Source organism: Tarenaya hassleriana, unplaced genomic scaffold, assembly GCF_000463585.1.
Source record: "Tarenaya hassleriana unplaced genomic scaffold, ASM46358v1 Cleome38, whole genome shotgun sequence".
Taxonomy (NCBI): domain Eukaryota; kingdom Viridiplantae; phylum Streptophyta; class Magnoliopsida; order Brassicales; family Cleomaceae; genus Tarenaya; species Tarenaya hassleriana.
The window spans coordinates 1,019,572-1,037,651 of NW_010966774.1; the positions used below are offsets into that span (position 1 = coordinate 1,019,572).

At 39.2% G+C, this 18,080-nt stretch overlaps 1 protein-coding gene across 6 annotated transcripts; it reads left to right on the top strand.

Moving 5' to 3' along the window:
• Positions 1 to 461: 461 nt before the first annotated feature.
• LOC109117059 (uncharacterized mitochondrial protein AtMg00810-like) lies at positions 462 to 11,683 on the top strand. Of its 6 annotated transcripts, none has more exons than XR_002024551.1 (9): positions 462 to 605; positions 711 to 769; positions 2,559 to 2,624; positions 3,571 to 3,712; positions 4,285 to 5,586; positions 5,725 to 5,838; positions 5,956 to 6,182; positions 6,347 to 6,549; positions 6,678 to 7,017. XR_002024551.1 is itself a non-coding variant. In XM_019203594.1 (5 exons), the coding sequence occupies exon 5, from the start codon at positions 10,525 to 10,527 to the stop codon at positions 11,569 to 11,571; it is 1,047 nt and encodes a 348-aa protein (XP_019059139.1). In that variant the 5' UTR covers positions 462 to 605; positions 711 to 769; positions 2,559 to 2,624; positions 3,571 to 3,712; the 3' UTR covers positions 11,572 to 11,683. The 6 variants fall into 6 exon arrangements, 2 of the variants coding, with proteins under 2 accessions (XP_019059139.1, XP_019059138.1); XR_002024552.1 differs by having other exon boundaries at positions 4,560 to 5,586; XR_002024550.1 differs by having other exon boundaries at positions 3,571 to 5,586.
• The last annotated feature ends 6,397 nt before the right edge of the window (positions 11,684 to 18,080 follow it).

Here is an 18,080-nt window from a genome sequence, read left to right on the forward strand (position 1 = left end):
CATCTATGATTCCGGTTCGTTTTTAGTTTGGTAATAGAAATATTGTGTAAGACGTCACATACACATTATTTTAGATTTCTATTTTTAGGTTAAAGGTTGGAAGGATTTAGCCAATCTTCTTTTCGTACTAAAAATAGATTTTTGTAATAAAATAAAACTTATTTTGAGTAATTATGTGTAACGTTTAGGTCGGTGTTCTTGAGGGAAGGGATGTGGATCTGGCTTCTATTGTAAATCAACAAGCAGAAGTTCCTCGGGCCAATTTTAAAAAGGAAGCGTTCGGCCCAATTGTATTAAGCCCATATTTTAAAATGAATTATTGATTTTAAAAAAAAATAGGGTTTAGGGTTTCGTGTCTCGTGTCTGTGAAGCCTCAGCAGCTTAGTTAGTTAGATTCTGTGATGTCATATTTATTTATTTTTTAAAATCTCCTAGTCATCTCTCTCCGTCTCTCTCTCTCTCGATCTGTCTGTCTCAAGTCTCTCTCTCTTCTGTCTGTCTCAACTCTCTCTCTCCGTCTCTCTCTCTCAAGTCTCTCTCCGTCACTTGGCGTACTTTCTTCTTAATCTGAGTTTCGACACTCATCTCAGATTCGACAATCTCAGGTGAAGCTCTCATCTCCTCTCAATAACTTAGCTTTCGTGCCTCTCTCTCTCTCTCTCTCTCTCTCTCTCTCTCTCTCTCTCTCATGCCGAGACTGTCGGATCCAGGTAGACGAGAACCAACGGAGACAGCAAGCCATCCAATCGTAAGACAACGCGAGAACAAGGTGCGTTCCTATTCTGCCATCTTTTTCTTGGTTGAGATCCCAGCCTTCGGACGGTGGTCGGAAACCGGCCACTAGAGCCGGAAGTCCAGATGCCGCCGCTCACGCAACTGATTAACCAAATATTATTATTATTATTATTATTATTATTATTATTATTATTTGATAGTTTATGTCTTTAAAATTTTAATGTTTAGTCTAACCTAAATAATTTTATGGCATGGTAACGCTTATGGATGGTGTTTTCAAAAGCTTATATTAACAAAACATTTTTGGAATATGAGCTATGATAAATATGATTATCTCTATAGATATGCATAGTGTAAAATTATTTTTTTAAATAATGGGTATGTTTTCAAAATTTTAACTCACTAAAACTCTTAGACTACATGTTGGATGAAATTGGGTTAAACAGAGATGTTGTGTGGCTGGTGGGCAGATGAAAAAAAAATGCAAATCGTGTGTATATATATATGTATTATTTTAAAAGGAGATCCGTATGATTGAATATAAAGCATACAAGATTGGTTGTTTATTGATGATATGGAAATGTTATTCGATATTAAAAATCAACTCAGGGTACAATGGAAAATTAAATATTCCAGCCTGTAAAGTTGGGACCCTGTGAAGAAGTGGACGAGACATTATATACAGTATATGTACACACACATATATATATATTTATATATATATTTTTGTTCTCTTCTTTTTTCGGGTATTGAAATAATTTTAAATCACATATTTTTTAAACATTTATATCTCGCACATATTTGAGGATACAAAGTGAATCTGTTTTTATGTTTGTTTCGTGAAATCTGTTTACTAGATTCTAGTTTTTGAGTTTTAAAAATAATTTTTAACTTTACAAAAGCATTATTATTATTATTATTATTTAAAAAAAAAAACACAATGGCCACTCCAGAAGAAGAAACCGGCGTGCGTTAGTGTATGATGACACATTTAATAGATTTGTTACAATCGACAATGGAAGTGGAGTCTTAGAGGCATGTGTATGGTCCAGGGGATAATAATGGGATGAGGCTTGTTTGGTTGGGTATAACGCTCCACCCCTTCCCTATAAAGGATCCACTTGTTCCACCTTCCAAACACGCCTTCATTATTTGATTTATAGTGAAATGCCAAAATTTATTGGGAATAAAACTTGAGGGTCTTTTCGTAATTTAGCCCTTGTGTACTTCAACCCTTGTACTCTCAATTAGGGGTGTCAAAACGAGCCCGGCTCGCGAGCTGGCTCGTGGCTCGCTAGAAAACGAGCGATCTGAGCTGTAATTTTTTCAGCTCGTTAAAAAACGAGCCTAACGAGCCAGAGCTCATTGAACACGTGTTCAATGAGCCTGGCTCGGCGAGTTGGCGAGCTGCTCAACGAGCTGGTATTTTTTTTTAAATATATTAAATTTATATAAAAAAAACTCTAATATAATTTTATATTAATTTTTTTCATATTGTTTATATAATATTATAAATATACTAATTAGCCAAGAGAAGACATGAGAGAAACTCTGAGTATTTTGTATACCCCTTTTCTCGATACTGTTGTTGGAGGATAATGTTTGAGGCGTGCATAGTTGAAAAGGTTTTTTCCAACTCAATCTCAAGTCTCCGCCGCTTAGATAGTTAGATTCTGTGATGTCATTTTTATTTATTTTTAAAAAAAATCTCGTACTCATCTCTCTCAAGTCTCTCTCTCTCTCTCTCTCTCTCTCTCTCTCGAGACGATCTCTCGATCTGGTCATAGATCGTCACTTGGCCTACTTTCTTTTTCATGTCATAGGCACAAACACGGAACCAACGGAGACAGGAAATCAACCATCGTATGGAAAAGAAACGGGAGCATAAGGTGCGTACTAAATGATTTTATGGATGGTAATACTTATGAGTGGTGTTTTTAAAAGCACATATTAACAAATTATTTGTCTCTGAAAAATAAACTTGAATTGCCATTTTGAGTATATGGACAAAAATTCTATGTTTGTAATCAAATATATTGAGATTAATATGTATGTATTTATATATATACTATAGGTACAATATATATTTTAAACAATAAAATTTAAAAAACATACCTCAAATTTAGTTTTTTTTTTTTACAAAACGTTTTTGAGATATGAGTTGTGATAAAATGGTTATCTTTATAGAAAGGTATAGTGTAAAATTATTTTTAAAATAATGAGTATTATTTAGTATTGTCAATTGTAATAATCTATTATAAAACTCATCACAATCTATTTATGCCACAGATTAATTCTATTATATGTATATATATAAGATGAGATATCCATCTTTTTTTTCTTCTTTTTTCGGGTATTGAAATAACAGGAAGTGAAATAATTTGAAGTCATATTTTTTAAGCATCAACCCAGATGCTATAACTGATGCCTCTCTCATCGCCTCTCAATTATTCGATTTCGATTTTCATTCTTGTCTGAAATGATTCTCATATCAGTTTTTATGTTGATTGCGGTCGGCTTTTCTCTTGTCTGAATTGATTCTCCGTATCAGTTTTTTAAAAACTTTCAAAATTTCATGACAGTAATTGGAAGAAAGAATTCTTTTTCTTATTATTCAAAAGCTGAGAACAGAACATACATATAGAGTTTGAACATTCATAAACTTGGTAAGAAATCAATTTACATGTATTACACAATAATAAGTTTCCTTCTTGATTCTAGGCAACGTCTCTTCTCTTGTCTGAATTGATTCTCATATCAATTTTTACGTTAAATTCGTGGAATCTGTTTATGTCCGAATTGAGTGTTGACTTGGGTTTTGGCTTTCTGAATCAGGTTCGAAAAGGATAAGGTTTTGTGGGGGTTCTGAATCTGTCTTTTTGAATGGAAGCTAAGATGTCGCCAGTGGTCCGGAGAATGACTGCTTTTGCATTGGCTTCTGCTTCAGGTCTGCTTCAAACTCATCCCCTGGGGAAAGGTACTCTGAACAATTTCTTGCATTGTTCCTCTGTTTTAAGCTATCAGAGATCGACTTTTTCCGGTGTTAGAGACCGCAGTATGTCATACAGAGACAGATTGAGATGTGGGTTTCATGATTGTCATGCTGAGGACGCTGTTGATTTGTTCGATCAGATGGTTCAGTCTCGTCCCTTACCTTCCATCGTTGATTTCACTAAACTATTGAGTGCAATCATGAAAATGAAACAGTATGATGTCACTTCCCTCTGCAAGAAAATGGAATTGCTTGGGATTTCACATAATATCTACTCTTTGAGTGTTCTAATCAACTGTTTTTGCCACTCTCGTCAAGTGTTTTTGGGCTTATCTGTTGTGGGAAAAATCTTGAAACTCGGCTACAAGTCTAATGTAGTCACCTACACTACCCTAGCTCATGGTTTGTGTATCCACGGAAAGTTTTCAGCGGCTGTAAACGTGGTTGACCAAATGGTGAAAGAGAGATACAAACCTAATGTTGTAACATTTAACACTTTGGTCAACGGACTTTGCTTTGAGGGTAGAGTTTCTAAAGCATTGAATTTATTTGATCAGATGCTAAAGATGGATTGTCAACCCGATGTAGTTACATTTGGCATTATTATAAACGGGGTCTGTGAGGCAAGAGATTATGCATTGGCTATGAATCTACTCGAGAAGATGGAGGAAATGCATATTGAGATCAATATCGTAATTTATAGTACGATTATGGATTATCTTTGCTAAGCCAGACACGTGGAGGATGCGTTGAACCTTTTCGGAAAGATGAATAATTGTTGGATTGTACCAGATGTTGTTACTTATAATTGTTTGATAAATGGCCTTTCCAGGATTGGTAGATGGAATGATGTTGACCGAATGTTGAGTGAGATGGTGAAAATGAAAATCACTCCTAATGTTGTCACTTTCAGTGGATTAATCGATGCACTCTTTGAAGAGAAAAAGTTTATGGAGGCTGAAGAATTGTACGGGGAGATGATCCAGAGAGGTTTAGTTCCGAATACTATTGGTTACACTTCATTGATCAATGGTTTTTGCCTAAAGAATCGCCTTGACGAAGCAAAACAAATGTTCAATTCTATGATCACCAAGGGATGTTTTCCAAATGTACTAACTTTTACTTTTATGATAAATGGTTACTGCAAGGCTAATAGGATCGATGAGGGTATTAACCTCTTTTATGAGATGTCTCGAAGTGGATTGGTTACTAATGCAGTTACTTACAACATCCTCATCCAAGGGTTTTACCGAGTAGGCAACCTTGGTGTTGCCCAAAAGTTTTTCATAGAGATGCAGTATAAGGGTCATCATCCTAATCTTGTGACTTACAGTATTTTGCTTGATGGACTTTATAAGAATGGAAAAACGGATAAGGCACTTTGCCTATATATCTCTCCATAGTGGCATGATGTATGGTTTGTGCAAGGTTGAGAGGGTTGACGAAGCATTGATATTATTCAATACGCTTCTTGGCAAAGGGGTGAAACCGAATGTTATCATGTATAATATAATGATCTCCGGACTTTGCGGAAAAAATTCACTCTATGATGTCGAGAAGATAATTGGGAAGATGAAAGAGGTTGGTTGTTTTCCCGATGAAGGTACGTATAACTTATTGATCAGGGCTTGTCTTAGAAGTCGCTTTCCATCGATAGTTATCGAGCTGATACGAGAAATGCGGAGCAATGGCTTTTCTATGCATGCATCAAGCTCAAATATGATAAGGGATATGGTATATGAAGGTAGATTGGAAAAGGGGTTTTTGGATCTCCTCTCTTAGTAGATGTAAGTACTAAACGGCTAGCATTGCATGATTGTTTGTTTGATGAGAAGAACAAGAAGCTTCAAGCTATCCAGGTAAAATATCTCTCTGTTTCACTTCCTTTGTTTTCAATAGCATAAATCCCGTGTCTTTGTTTGTTTGGGCACAATTTCACTTCCTCTGTTTTCAATGTCATAAATCCTGTATGCCCTTGTTTGTTTGTTTGGGCACAGTTTCAGCAGTGGCAATCCCCCTGGAAAACATGGGTCGACCGGCACGGGCCCCGAAACATATTTGACATCTGTAGAGAGTCTCAAGCCCTGAAACCGAACCTGGACTACTCGGTGGTAAGAGAATTCGAGACGGTCTCGCTTCATTTGACATCTGCAGTTTCTAATCCACTTTGTTTGTAAAATATGTCGATAGTGTTACAAACATAATCAAAATGTCTCTTTCAAACGCAGAAACCAAGAGAATCGAAACAGAGGAATAGTGTTTGGGTTTCAATGTATCGTTCAGAACATCCTCTCGTTTTTCCCCCATCAAAGACGCAATCAAATTGAGCCTCGTCTCAGAAAGCTTCAGAAACTCATGGCTCTTCGGTCGGACATCGGACATCACGACGAACTTCAAAAAACGATACAGCGGCTCGAGGGCATGGAGCAGAGGCTGCGGCAAATGATGTATTGAGGTAAGAACAATGTCCCCTGGAAGTTCGATGCTTTTTACCCCCTGTTTTTGGGAAACTGCATAAGATTCTGATGAAAATGTCCATCAAGGCCTGGTAAAATCAAAGGTGAGAGAGTATGCATTAAATTTTGACTGACCATTTCTTCATCCGTCTCATTTTTACAGGAACCAATCTGGTAACACTGTTTGTTTAGCAATGGGCGTTCAATGGAAGTGGAGGCTGAAGCAAGAAGGGGCTGTCGAGAATCAGAATACGGCTTCTCCTGATGGACAGTTAGTGAAATATCAGCCTCCAATGCACGAGCAAGGTCGAGTAGAAGCAAAATGGATGGGACAGAGCCAAACATATGGACAAGCTGACCGAACAGGTGGTCTTCTCTGTTTCGAGTTTTCAGTCAAACCCTAAATTTACAGCTTGCCTCATTGGGTTTTTTGCTTGGATCTGTTTTTTTTTTTGTATATGACAGAGCTTTTTTTTTCCCCTTTTGTCATTCAGGCAAGAGCCATGATCCTTGGATGTTCCAAGTGTTTTGAGGTAAGAACGATGCTGCCCCTGGAGCTTCTGTTAATGGAGATGTTAATGGAGATGATGAGTTAGAGGCAACAGACAAGGAAGGAGACAAACCAGAATCTCAGGCGTTCAACTCTCTTAACGTGATAACAGAGATCAAGCAAGTTTCATTTCCTGTATAGAACAATATTCACTTACCAATTTCTTCCTCTTCTGTAACGTTAGTATTGTAACTTTCCATTCTACACATTGATAATATTTGTAGTATATATGATGTACAGATTCATCTTACGAAAATAAGAAATACAGGGCATTCTTCTTCATCTTCCTAAAACCTCGATCCTGTCTTTGCTCGATTTCTTCGATTTGTCTTTTCTTTATGGTATTAGAGCGACGTCGGTCATAGCCTCCTCTGATTTTCGTTTTCTTTTCCGCTGCAGAATCATCCTTATTCTTCCTCTTACCTATGTCGATTTCACCATGGATATGAATCTGAAACCCATTCCGATCACCCTCAACGGTGACAACTACTTTTATTGGTCCAAAGCCGCGAAGGCGATGCTAAGCAGCCGTGGCCTTTGGACCCATGTTGTCAATCAAGAAGCTTCTACCCCGGCGAACAGTGCTGCAGAAGGAGGAGTTTCCGACACCAATGCGGAACAACAGGCTGAAGGAGATGAAGCTCCCAGACCACAATCGCAATGTCAAGCTGTCATTGATGCAGCCAAATGGTATCAAGACGACCAGCTGGCCCTGGTTATTCTCCAAGGATCTCTGGAGAAAAATGTTCTCCAATCGTTCATCGCCCTTGAGTCTGCCAAATCGATGTGGGATGCTTTGAAAAACACGTATGGTAATATCTTAAACATTAGCCGCATTTTTGAGATAAAGAAACAAATTTTTCAGCTGCAGCAAAACGGCGATCAATTTACCAAAATCCAAGGTGCGTTTTGTGCTCTTTGGAATGAATTGGAGGAGATCAGAAGGTCCTCATTGAAAGAAACGAAGAAGACAAAGTCTTCGCTATGCTTTTGACTCTTGATGCAAGTTACAACAATCTTGTTTATCACTTGCTTCGTCAATCAAATCTTCCTAGATTTGATGAGGTTTGCATGATAATAAAGAGAGAAGAGGGTGGGAGAAATTTGTTTTCAGGTCCTGGTGAACTTGCTCACCTCTCCCACCAGCACGAGGCATCTGTGGTACCTTCGGCGAAATTTTCTTCCACGTCCAGACCTGCTCGTGATCGGAAACTCTTCTGTGACCATTGTAAGCGTACCGGGCACACGGTGGAACGCTGCTGGATGTTACATCCGCACCTCAAGCCCCCACGATACAAAGACACAGCTCCTAAACGTGGCACAACCCTGAGCACAGGAAACACGGTGGTTTTCACCGACGATGAGATGGCCGGATTCAAGCAGTTTTTGCTCACCATGAAATCTCAGGATTCGGGTAATTTTTCTGGTTCTCCTACTCTTTTCCATCCTCGTATAGTTGTTGATTCAGGAGCCATATCCCACATGTTCAATGATCGGGGTTTGTTTCATGAACTTCAACCTGCTCACGGGGTTGTTTCTGTCGCCGATGGTAAGCAATGTGCCATACAGGGGCATGGTTTGGTTAAAATTCTTGATCGTCATCTACAAGCTCTTTATGTACCTGACTTTAAAAATAATCTTTTATCTATTCCTAAACTTATAGAAGAGATAAATTGCAAAGTGATTTTTTATACTAATAGAGTTGTCTTTCAGGATATTGAGACGAATTCAATTCTCAGAAAAGGGATTAAGCAGCAAAATCTTTACTATCTCCAAGCTTCCCCACCGATTACTCATTCTGCTTTTCACTCTCTTTGGCATGCACGTCTTGGACATCCTCATCAACACGTTTTAAATTTACTTGTTCCGAAGAAAAAGACTGATTCTTTAGTTTGCGAAGCTTGTATGCTTGGCAAACATTGTCGTTCGGTTTTTCCTATTTCTACCACTATTTATGAGAACATCTTTGATTTAGTGCATTCGGATGTTTGGACTGCTCCTTTCTCTCGTGATGGATACAAATATTTTGTTACGTTTATTGATGAAAAATCCAAACACACTTGGATTACTCTTCTTAAACGTAAGAGTGATGTTTTTGATGCATTTAAAAATTTTCATGCTTATGTTTTTACCCAATTTGGGGTTCATATTAAATGTCTAAGAACAGATAACGGGGGTGAGTATCTAAACAACCAGTTTCGCGACTTTACTCTTCGACATGGAATTCTTCATCAACGTTCGTGTCCACCCATGCCACAACAAAACGGAGTTGCCGAACGTAAAAATCGGCATCTCATGGAGGTTGCTCGCACGTTCTCTTTCATCGCAATGTGCCCAAGCATTTTTGGAGTGATGCGGTGAAATTGGCGTGTTACCTCATTAACCGTCTCCCTACTCAAGTGCTTCGGGATAAATCTCCCCATGAGGAAATTTATAACAAACGCGGTTCCATTGATCACCTAAGAATTTTTGGTTGTGTTTGTTATGTTAAAGTTTCAGATGAAGAACGCAACAAACTCGCCCCTAAAAGCTTACGGTGCATCTTCCTTGGTTACCCTATGGATCAAAAGGGATTCTTATGTTTTCATCCGAGTACCAATCGTTTGTACACCTCTCGGGATGTTGTATTTGTGGAACAACTGAGTTTCTATGTCAAGAAGGATTGGCCGAGTTTAGAAGAACTGGTTGTTCAAGGCACCGATGCTCCCACCAACGTTGACCAATACATTGCTACTATTCAACAAACAGGAAATGAAGTCATGCCACCTGTCTCTTCTATTTCTTCTTCACTGCCTCAAGACCATCATGCCGACTTGCCAGAACAGGGTACCCCTGAACCTCACCTTGTTATTTTTCCAGCTGATACTCCTTCTACAGATACAGGTACCTCTGGGCAAACTTCTTCTAGATCAGACTCGGCTGCCCCTCTTCCCATGGCGATCGACGAACTCGTCGAGTCGTCTCCACCATCGGACTCTCTGCTTCAGGGGGAACTTACTCTTCCTCCTGATTCAAGTTCTGACCAAATCGCAGTAGTTCCTCCATTGGTTATACCTTTCGACTCTTCTCTGGATGATGAACAAGTTCTTCGCCGAAGTTCGAGGGAGCGCCGACCCACTTGGAAGCTGCGTGAAAAATCCAATCAGGTTATGGGTGTTTTTCCTTCGATTCGTGCTTCCTCTCTCTCTCTAACCTCTGCAGGTGCTCCGCCATGCCTTCTCTCTCCGGAATCCACTCGCTCCTCTTTTTCCCAGCCTGTCGACCCTGCCGATTCTGTCGTCGTGTCCAACTCTTCGTCCTCCCAGCAATGTGGCATGCCTGATTCCATCTTCTCTTCTGATGGGTGCTTGGTTACTTCAATTTCACCACAAATCTCTTATGTCAAACATCCCATTGCTTTGTTTTCTAACTTAGGTGATTATTTACCCACTGATCAATGTTTTCTAAGTATGCTGGAATAGGGATTCGAACCTAAAACTTATGCTCAAGCTCGACAACTTCCCGTCTGGCAAGCCGCAATGGACGAAGAGCTCGGTGCACTCGAACGCAATGAAACATGGGAGTTGACGGAACTTCCTGCTCATCGCAAAACACTTGGATGCAAGTGGGTTTATAAAATTAAGTATTGCAGTGATGGGACAATCGAACGTCACAAGGTCCGTCTGGTCGCTCAAGGATTTACTCAAACTTACGGGGAAGACTACAATGATACTTTTGCTCCAGTTGCTAAAATTCCTGCTGTCCGTGTTGTTCTTTCTCTTGCCGCTAACCTTTCTTGGTCTCTTTGCCAGATGGACGTCAAAAACGCTTTTCTTCAGGGCGATTTGATGGAAGAAATTTTCATGAAAATTCCACCGGGCTACACTGCTGTCACTTCACCTAGTCAAGTGTGTCGCCTAAAGAAATCCATCTACGGCCTGAAGCAGTCACCTCGAGCATGGTATACGAAGCTTCATGATGCGCTCATAGCTCGGGGCTTCTCGCGTAGTCATTCCGATCATTCCTTGTTCACTCTTCACAGTGGATCTGGTATAATCGTTCTTTTAGTTTATGTCGATGATATCATCATAACAGGGAGTGACTCTAGCGGCATTAACGATACTAAGTCCTATTTACATCAAGTTTTTGATATTAAAGATCTTGGTTCTCTTAAATATTTTCTCGGTATTGAAGTCTGTCGTGTTTTCGATGATTTATTTTTATCACAACGCAAGTATGTCCTCGATCTTCTTCGTGAAACAGGCAAACTTGGCGCCAAACCCGTTCGTACACCAATAGAAGAACATTTCAAAGATCAACGCGAGGGAGAATTACTGGAAAATGCTGAACAATATCGTCGCGTTGTTGGTAAACTTATATATCTTACGATTACTAGACCTGACTTAAGCTTTGCTGTGCATCAGGTTAGTCAGTGGATGCATGCTCCAACTACCTTTCATTGGCAAATGGTGGATCGCATCCTCAAGTATCTAAAGGGAACACCAAACAAAGGACTATGGATGAGACGCAATAAACATACAAAGATCATAGCCTATTGTGATGCAGATTGGGCAGGAGATAGATCGGACCGAAAGTCTACCACTGGATACTGCACATTTGTCGGAGGAAACCTTGTCACGTGGAAAAGCAAGAAGCAGAACGTGGTGTCGAGATCAAGTGCAGAGGCAGAATACCGAGCAATGGCTAATACAACAAGTGAGATTGTTTGGCTTAAACAAACACTTGAAGAACTGAGATCAAGACATCTAAGCCTATTCCTCTTCATTGCGATAACCAAGCGGCAATGCATATCGCTGCTAACTCGGTCTTCCACGAAAGAACGAAACACATCGAGGTAGACTAACACTTTATTCAAGAAAAGATTGCAAATGGATTAATTTCTACAATGTTCACTCGGAGCCAAGATCAGATCGCCGATATCCTCACCAAAGCCACTAGCTCCTTTGTGTAATTCAAACAAACAAAACTCAGTAATTTCTCACCAAATCAGAAACTGATGAATGCTTACAGATCTGTTTTTCCAGGAAACAAACTTCATTCATATATAAAACGCAAAATTACATAAGTCTTATACAGAAGCAAAATATAGAAAAATAACTGCCACTAGAAGTTACATAAAACTGAAATACTACTACACTAATAACTGAACAAAGAAACTGCAATTTTGAAACATAGAAAACGTACTTCCATTCTCTGCAGCTTCCCACCAGAACATGACTTTGATTTCAGCTCCACTTAATCAGACTTGAACCAAATCAGCTAACAAACTCCTCCTTGGTTCAAGTCCTTCCTTCATGCCAATCAAACTTCTCAAATGCTCAAACCTTCCAGGTTGAAATGACTTTGTGAAAATGTCAGCAATCTGATTTTGTGTCGGACAATACACAAGCTTAACATCACCTTCTTGTTGCACTTCCCTTAAGTAATAGAACTTGATCTTGAAATGCTTGGTCCTTCCATGAAAGACTGGGTTCTGTGAAATAGCAATTGCAGAATTGTTATCCACCATTATCTCAGTAGCAACTTCAGACTTCATTTCCAGATCCACCATCAATTTCCTAAGCCATAATGCATGATTAACACAAGCTGTAGCTGCTATGAACTCAGCTTCGGCGGTTGACTGAGCAACTATCTCCTGCTTCTTTGAACTCCAAGCAAATATTCCCGAGCCATATGTGAAACAGAAACCAGATGTGCTCTTCATATCATCTTGTGACCCCGCCCAATCACTATCCGAGAATCCTTTCAATCTGAAATCATCAACATGCTTATAATAGACACCAAACGAGCTAGTACCTTTAAGATACCTGAGTACACGTTTGGCAGCCACCATATGCTCCTTCCTTGCACAACTGAGGTATCTGGACAACAAACTTACTGCATACAAGATATCAGGCCTTGTTGCAGTCAAGTACATAAGACAACCAATGATTTTCCGATATTCTGTCTCATCAACAGCTTCAGATTCCCCATGCTTTTGCAGTTTTTCTTTTGGATTCAGAGGAGTGCTTATACTATTGCAGTTTTCCATTTGAAACCTCCTCAGAATCTCCTCCAAATACTTCTTTTGGCTAATGAAAACTTCACCATTCTCCTGATGAATTTCCAGTCCTAGAAAATATGACATGATACCCAGATCTGTCATTTCAAACATCTTGCTCAATTCAGATTTAACTTTCTCTATCTCCTTCAGACCATTTCCTGTAATCAGAAGATCATCCACATACAACGAAATGATCACCAGACTTCCTTCTTTCTTCCTCAAATACAAAGTAAACTCATTCAAACTCCTTTGAAATCCCAATTTTTTCAGATGTTCATCAATCTTGAAATACCAAGCTCTAGGAGCTTGTTTTAAACCATACAATGCCTTCTTTAGCTTGTAAACCTTATCTGTACCTTCTTCCACTTTAAACCCTTCGGGCTGCTCAACATAAATATCCTCTTCTAGCTCTCCATTCAGAAAAGCTGATTTAACATCCATGTGATAAATGTTCCAGCCAAACTGAGCAGAAATTGCTAGAAGCATTCGAATTGTTTCCATCCTAGAAACAGGTGCAAAAGTTTCAGAATAATCTACTCCCCATACCTGAGCATAGCCCTTCACAACTAAGCGAGCTTTGAGCTTGTTTACTGATCCATCCTTGTTTAGCTTTGTCCTGAACACCCACTTCAGACCAATAACGTTTTTGTTTCTTGGTCTCTTAACCAGAATCCAGGTTCTGTTTTTCTCGATCATTTTAATCTCCTCCTGCATTGCTGCCACCCAATGCACATCATTGCTTGCTTGTTGGTAGCTTGAAGGCTCAAGCACTGCTACATTGCACCTTTGATAGATGTCATCTAGAGTTCTCACTCCTCTTACAGGAACATCATCAAACTGATTCTCAAATTCTGCATTGTCCAATTCTAATTGAACTGGAATTCTCTCCTGCTGGATTGTTTCTTCAATTTCACTCTCCGCAGGTTCTTGCTCTTCTGTTTCATTCCAAACCCATTTCTCAGACTCACAAAACTTCACATCTCTGCAGATAATCACTTTCTTCGAATCGGGCAAATAAACTCTGTAAGCCTTGGATTGAAGACTATACCCCACAAATATTCCTTTATTCGCTTTCTGATCTAACTTGTCTAGCTTAACACTTGGAATAAGTGCATAGCAGACACTTCCAAACACTCTCAGATTTCCCAACCTTGGCTTCGAACCAGTCCAGACTTCATAAGGCGTTTTCTTGTCAAGAGACTTAGTAGGCAACCGATTTAGCAAAAACACAGAAGTGTTTGCTGCATCAGCCCAAAAAGTCTTTGGCAAGCCTTTCTCATGCATTAAGCACCTCGCCATCTCCATTATAGATCTGTTTTTCCTCTCACTCACTCCATTCTGTTGAGGTGAGTAAGGAACATAAAATTGATGCTTAATGCCAGCTTCCTCACAAATGTTTCTGAATCTGTTGGAAGTATATTCTGATCCATTATCAGACCTGATAACTCTCTCTTCTTTCCACATTCATTTTCCACTTCAATCTTGAACTTTGCAAAGACGTTAACCACTTCAGATTTTTCTTTCATGAAAAATATCCAACACATCCTTGACATATCATCTATAAAGATGACAAAATATCTGCTGCCAGAGAAGGATTCTACTGGCATTGGTCCGCACACATCAGTGTGCACCAGTTGCAACAACTCTTTTGCTCGAAATGTTGAAGGTTTGAAGGGTTTTCTGATCAGTTTTCCAAACACATGCTTGACAATCTTTCACATCAACTTGGAATTTAGGTACATCCTTTACCAGCTCAAACTTCTGCATATATGACAATCCATCCTTATGGAAATGTCCAAACCTTTTGTGCCAAAGTTCCTCTTCAGAAATTTCAGCACTCATTGCCTCGAGTTCTACTTTCAAAGGATTGAAAGAGAATGATTTGTTCCTCATAGGAACTTTGAACAGAATTTGCCCTTCAGCTCCTTCTAGTACACACTCATTTTTCTCAAACGTAACCTTTAGACCTTTCTCAATAAGTTGCCCCACACTCAGAAGATTTTGCTCTATTTGTGGAACATAAAGCACATTTGTAAGCAGTTTATTTCCAAGACTGCTCTTCACAAGGACATTTCCTTTTCCTTCAACTCTTAAGTAATCACCATTACCAATCTTCACTCTAGACTTGACAGACATGTCTAAAGTTTTAAAGATCAGTTTGTTACCTGTCATATGGTTGGTGCAACCACTGTCAACAAGCCAGCCATCCTTTTCCAAATTTGTTGCAAAACAGGAAGCAACAAAAAGATGCTCGTCTTCTGCATTTTCTGCAGATTGAGCTTTTTCATCACTTACATCCTTTGTCGGCAATATCTTTCAATGTGCCCAACCTTGTGGCATTTTCTGCATTCCATCTTCTTCCAACATCTCCAATGTGGATGACCTACCTTATTGCAATGTTTACATGGCTCAGAAGAATCAGGATACTTACCAGATTCAGTCGAAGATCCAGGTTTGCTGCCTTGATCACTCTTCTGTTTCTGATGTCCCTTTTTCTTCACAAACTTGCTTCCTTTTACCTTTGCTTTCATAGCATTCTCAGATGATTCCTCTTTCCTCATAGCACGCCTCTGTTCCTGTGCTTGCAGAGCACTGACAACTTCTGCAAGTTTCAGTTCAGAGAGTTTTTTTGTGTTTTCAAGAGAAGCAATAGTTGCTTCGAATCTTTCGGGAACAGAAACAAGAAGTTTCTGAACCACTTTCTCATCTTCCATATCAGTACCAAGGATTCTTATATTGTTAACAATAGATGTTAACCTCGACACATAATCCTTGATCGATTCAGAACCTTTCATTTGTTGCCTTTCAAACTCTCTCAAGAGATTCAGAACCTTCATCCCCTTAATCTTTTCATCACCTTCAAATTCCTTCTTAAGAAAGTTCCACATGTCTTTTGCAGAACCAAAACCAATAAGACGAGTTAAGATTTCAGGGGAAACACAAGAGAAAATACAAGATTTTGCCTTAGCCTTCCTTGTCATTTTCTCTTTGTGTGCTCGAATCTGATTAAGAGTGGGATTCGCATTCAGAGGAGGAACTTCATAATCCTCTTCTACCGCTTCCCACAGATCTGCTCCTTCCAAATACGTCTTCATTCTCACAGCCCACAATTGATAGTTTTCTCCATCAAAAGCGGGCACTGTACCAGTTGACGAAGAGGAGGAACCACCAGCTTCAACATGATCCATCTTCTGTCAGATTTCCTTCGAAAAGAAACTCCACAGGCTCTCAACAAGATCAAACGAAAGCTCTGATACCACTGTAATTCAAACAAACAAAACTCAGTAATTTCTCACCAAATCAGAAACTGATGAATGCTTACAGATCTGTTTTTCCAGAAAACAAACTTCATTCATATATAAAACGCAAAATTACATAAGTCTTATACAGAAGCAAAATACAGAAAAATAACTGCCACTAGAAGTTACATAAAACTGAAATACTACTGCACTAATAACTGAACAAAGAAACTGCAATTATTGAAACATAGAAAACGTACTTCCATTCTCTGCAGCTTCCCACCAGAACATGACTTTGATTTCAGCTCCACTTAATCAGAGTTGAACCAAATCAGCTAACACTTTGTCCTTAATAAGATGCTCTTCAAGATTGGTCTTACCGATATTCGCCGACCAATCTTGATGGGGAATGTTAATGGAGATGATGAGTTAGAGGCAACAGACAAGAAAGGAGACAAACCAGAATCTCATGCGTTCAACTCTCATAACGTGATAATAGAGATCAAGCAAGTTTCCTTTCGTGTATAGAACAATATTCACTTACCAATTTCTTCCTCTTCTGTAACGTTAGTATTGTAACTTTCCATTCTACACATTGATAAATAAGAAATACAGGGCATTCTTCTTCATCTTCCTAAAACCTCGATCCTGTCTTTGCTCGATTTCTTCGATTTGTCTTTTCTTTAGCTTCGATCCACTCTGAAGCATGATTTCAGATGCCTTTTCTTGACAAATCATTCCCCTCTTGTTGGGAAAAAATCGAAGGTGAGAGAATCTGTGTTTGTATCTCATTTGTTACAAGAAGAAGAAGCAATGCAATCCGCGCGTCGAAAGAGGTCAGAATCTTTGGTCTCGCTTCCTTGACGTCCGAAAGAAACCAATCTGATATATGTTTGTTGGCAACTGGAGATCATTAGCTGTTTCGGTTTCCCTGACAAGCTCTGTAATGTGTTTTGTAGCTTTCGGAGACGGAAAAAGGGCTAAACATGGGCGGAGACCCAGAAGCTCCAAGGGGTCAATGGTGGATAATAAATGGGAAGTTGGAGAAATGCCTAGAGATAACTAAGCCTGATGCCGAGGAGGAGCTGCCGAGTTGATTTCCATGGTGGATAAATACTCCGTGTTTATATCAACTTCAATTTGATTAGGTTTTTGTTGGCCCGTGACCTGATCGTCTTTGGATTTGCAACTAAGACTGATTCTTGACTTCTATGGGTTTAAAATTATATCATTTCAAATAAATATAGCATTATGTATTCATATATGGATATATATACTTTCCCATACATCACACAAATGTTCTCCATGGAAAACATACCTTGAACGTTTTTATCCATTTATATATATATATATATATATATATAGATACATATTATATACTTATGCGGTCGAAATAATCTTATTATAACGTTTCTCGTTGTCATCGAGGTCTTCCACCGTCTTGTCTTGTCTCCGCCGGTTCGTTTTCCGGCATGGATTTGCACGGCGATGGTATAGAAAGACAGAGTCTCTCACCACCACTGAGATCATCTGTTCGCAAACGCATGTTTTGTTGTTTATTTTAGAGTAAATTGATGGATTTAATAAATCTCTCATGTGATTCATATTCATATGTATTACGGATATGGTGGAGGAGTTATATATTCGTAAATGATATAGTATGAATTGGTAAAGTATTTACATGTATTTTGTAAAGTATATACTTGTGTTTAGTAGTGAAATTTAAGTGCAGAAATTCTGCACGGGCATGTAACACGGGCGTGTTAATTCTGCACGGGCAGTGTAACACGGGCGTGTTAATTACAAACACGGCCGTGTTAGGTTCAACACGGGCCGTGTTAATTCTCTGAGAAAATGTTGTTTGTCTCAGACATTTGACACGGACCGTGTTAAGGTGCAACACGGACCGTGTTAGGTGCAACACGGCCGTGTCAGATTCGACACGGACCGTGTTAAATGTCTGTAATATGAACAAATGCGGCCTTTCGCATGAAAACTACTAAATGGATACAACTTTTGATCATGTCTCTGGTGTTTTTAAAAGCCAAAAACGTCAGAGAATGTG

Bases quoted from the DNA above. Each gene is read 5' to 3' on its own strand.
- LOC109117059 (XM_019203593.1), top strand. From the start codon at position 10,252: ATGGACGAAGAGCTCGGTGCACTCGAACGCAATGAAACATGGGAGTTG. The intron at 10,390-10,524 runs GTCCGTCTGGTC...TCTCTTTGCCAG, and splicing joins GGACAATCGAACGTCACAAG to ATGGACGTCAAAAACGCTTT.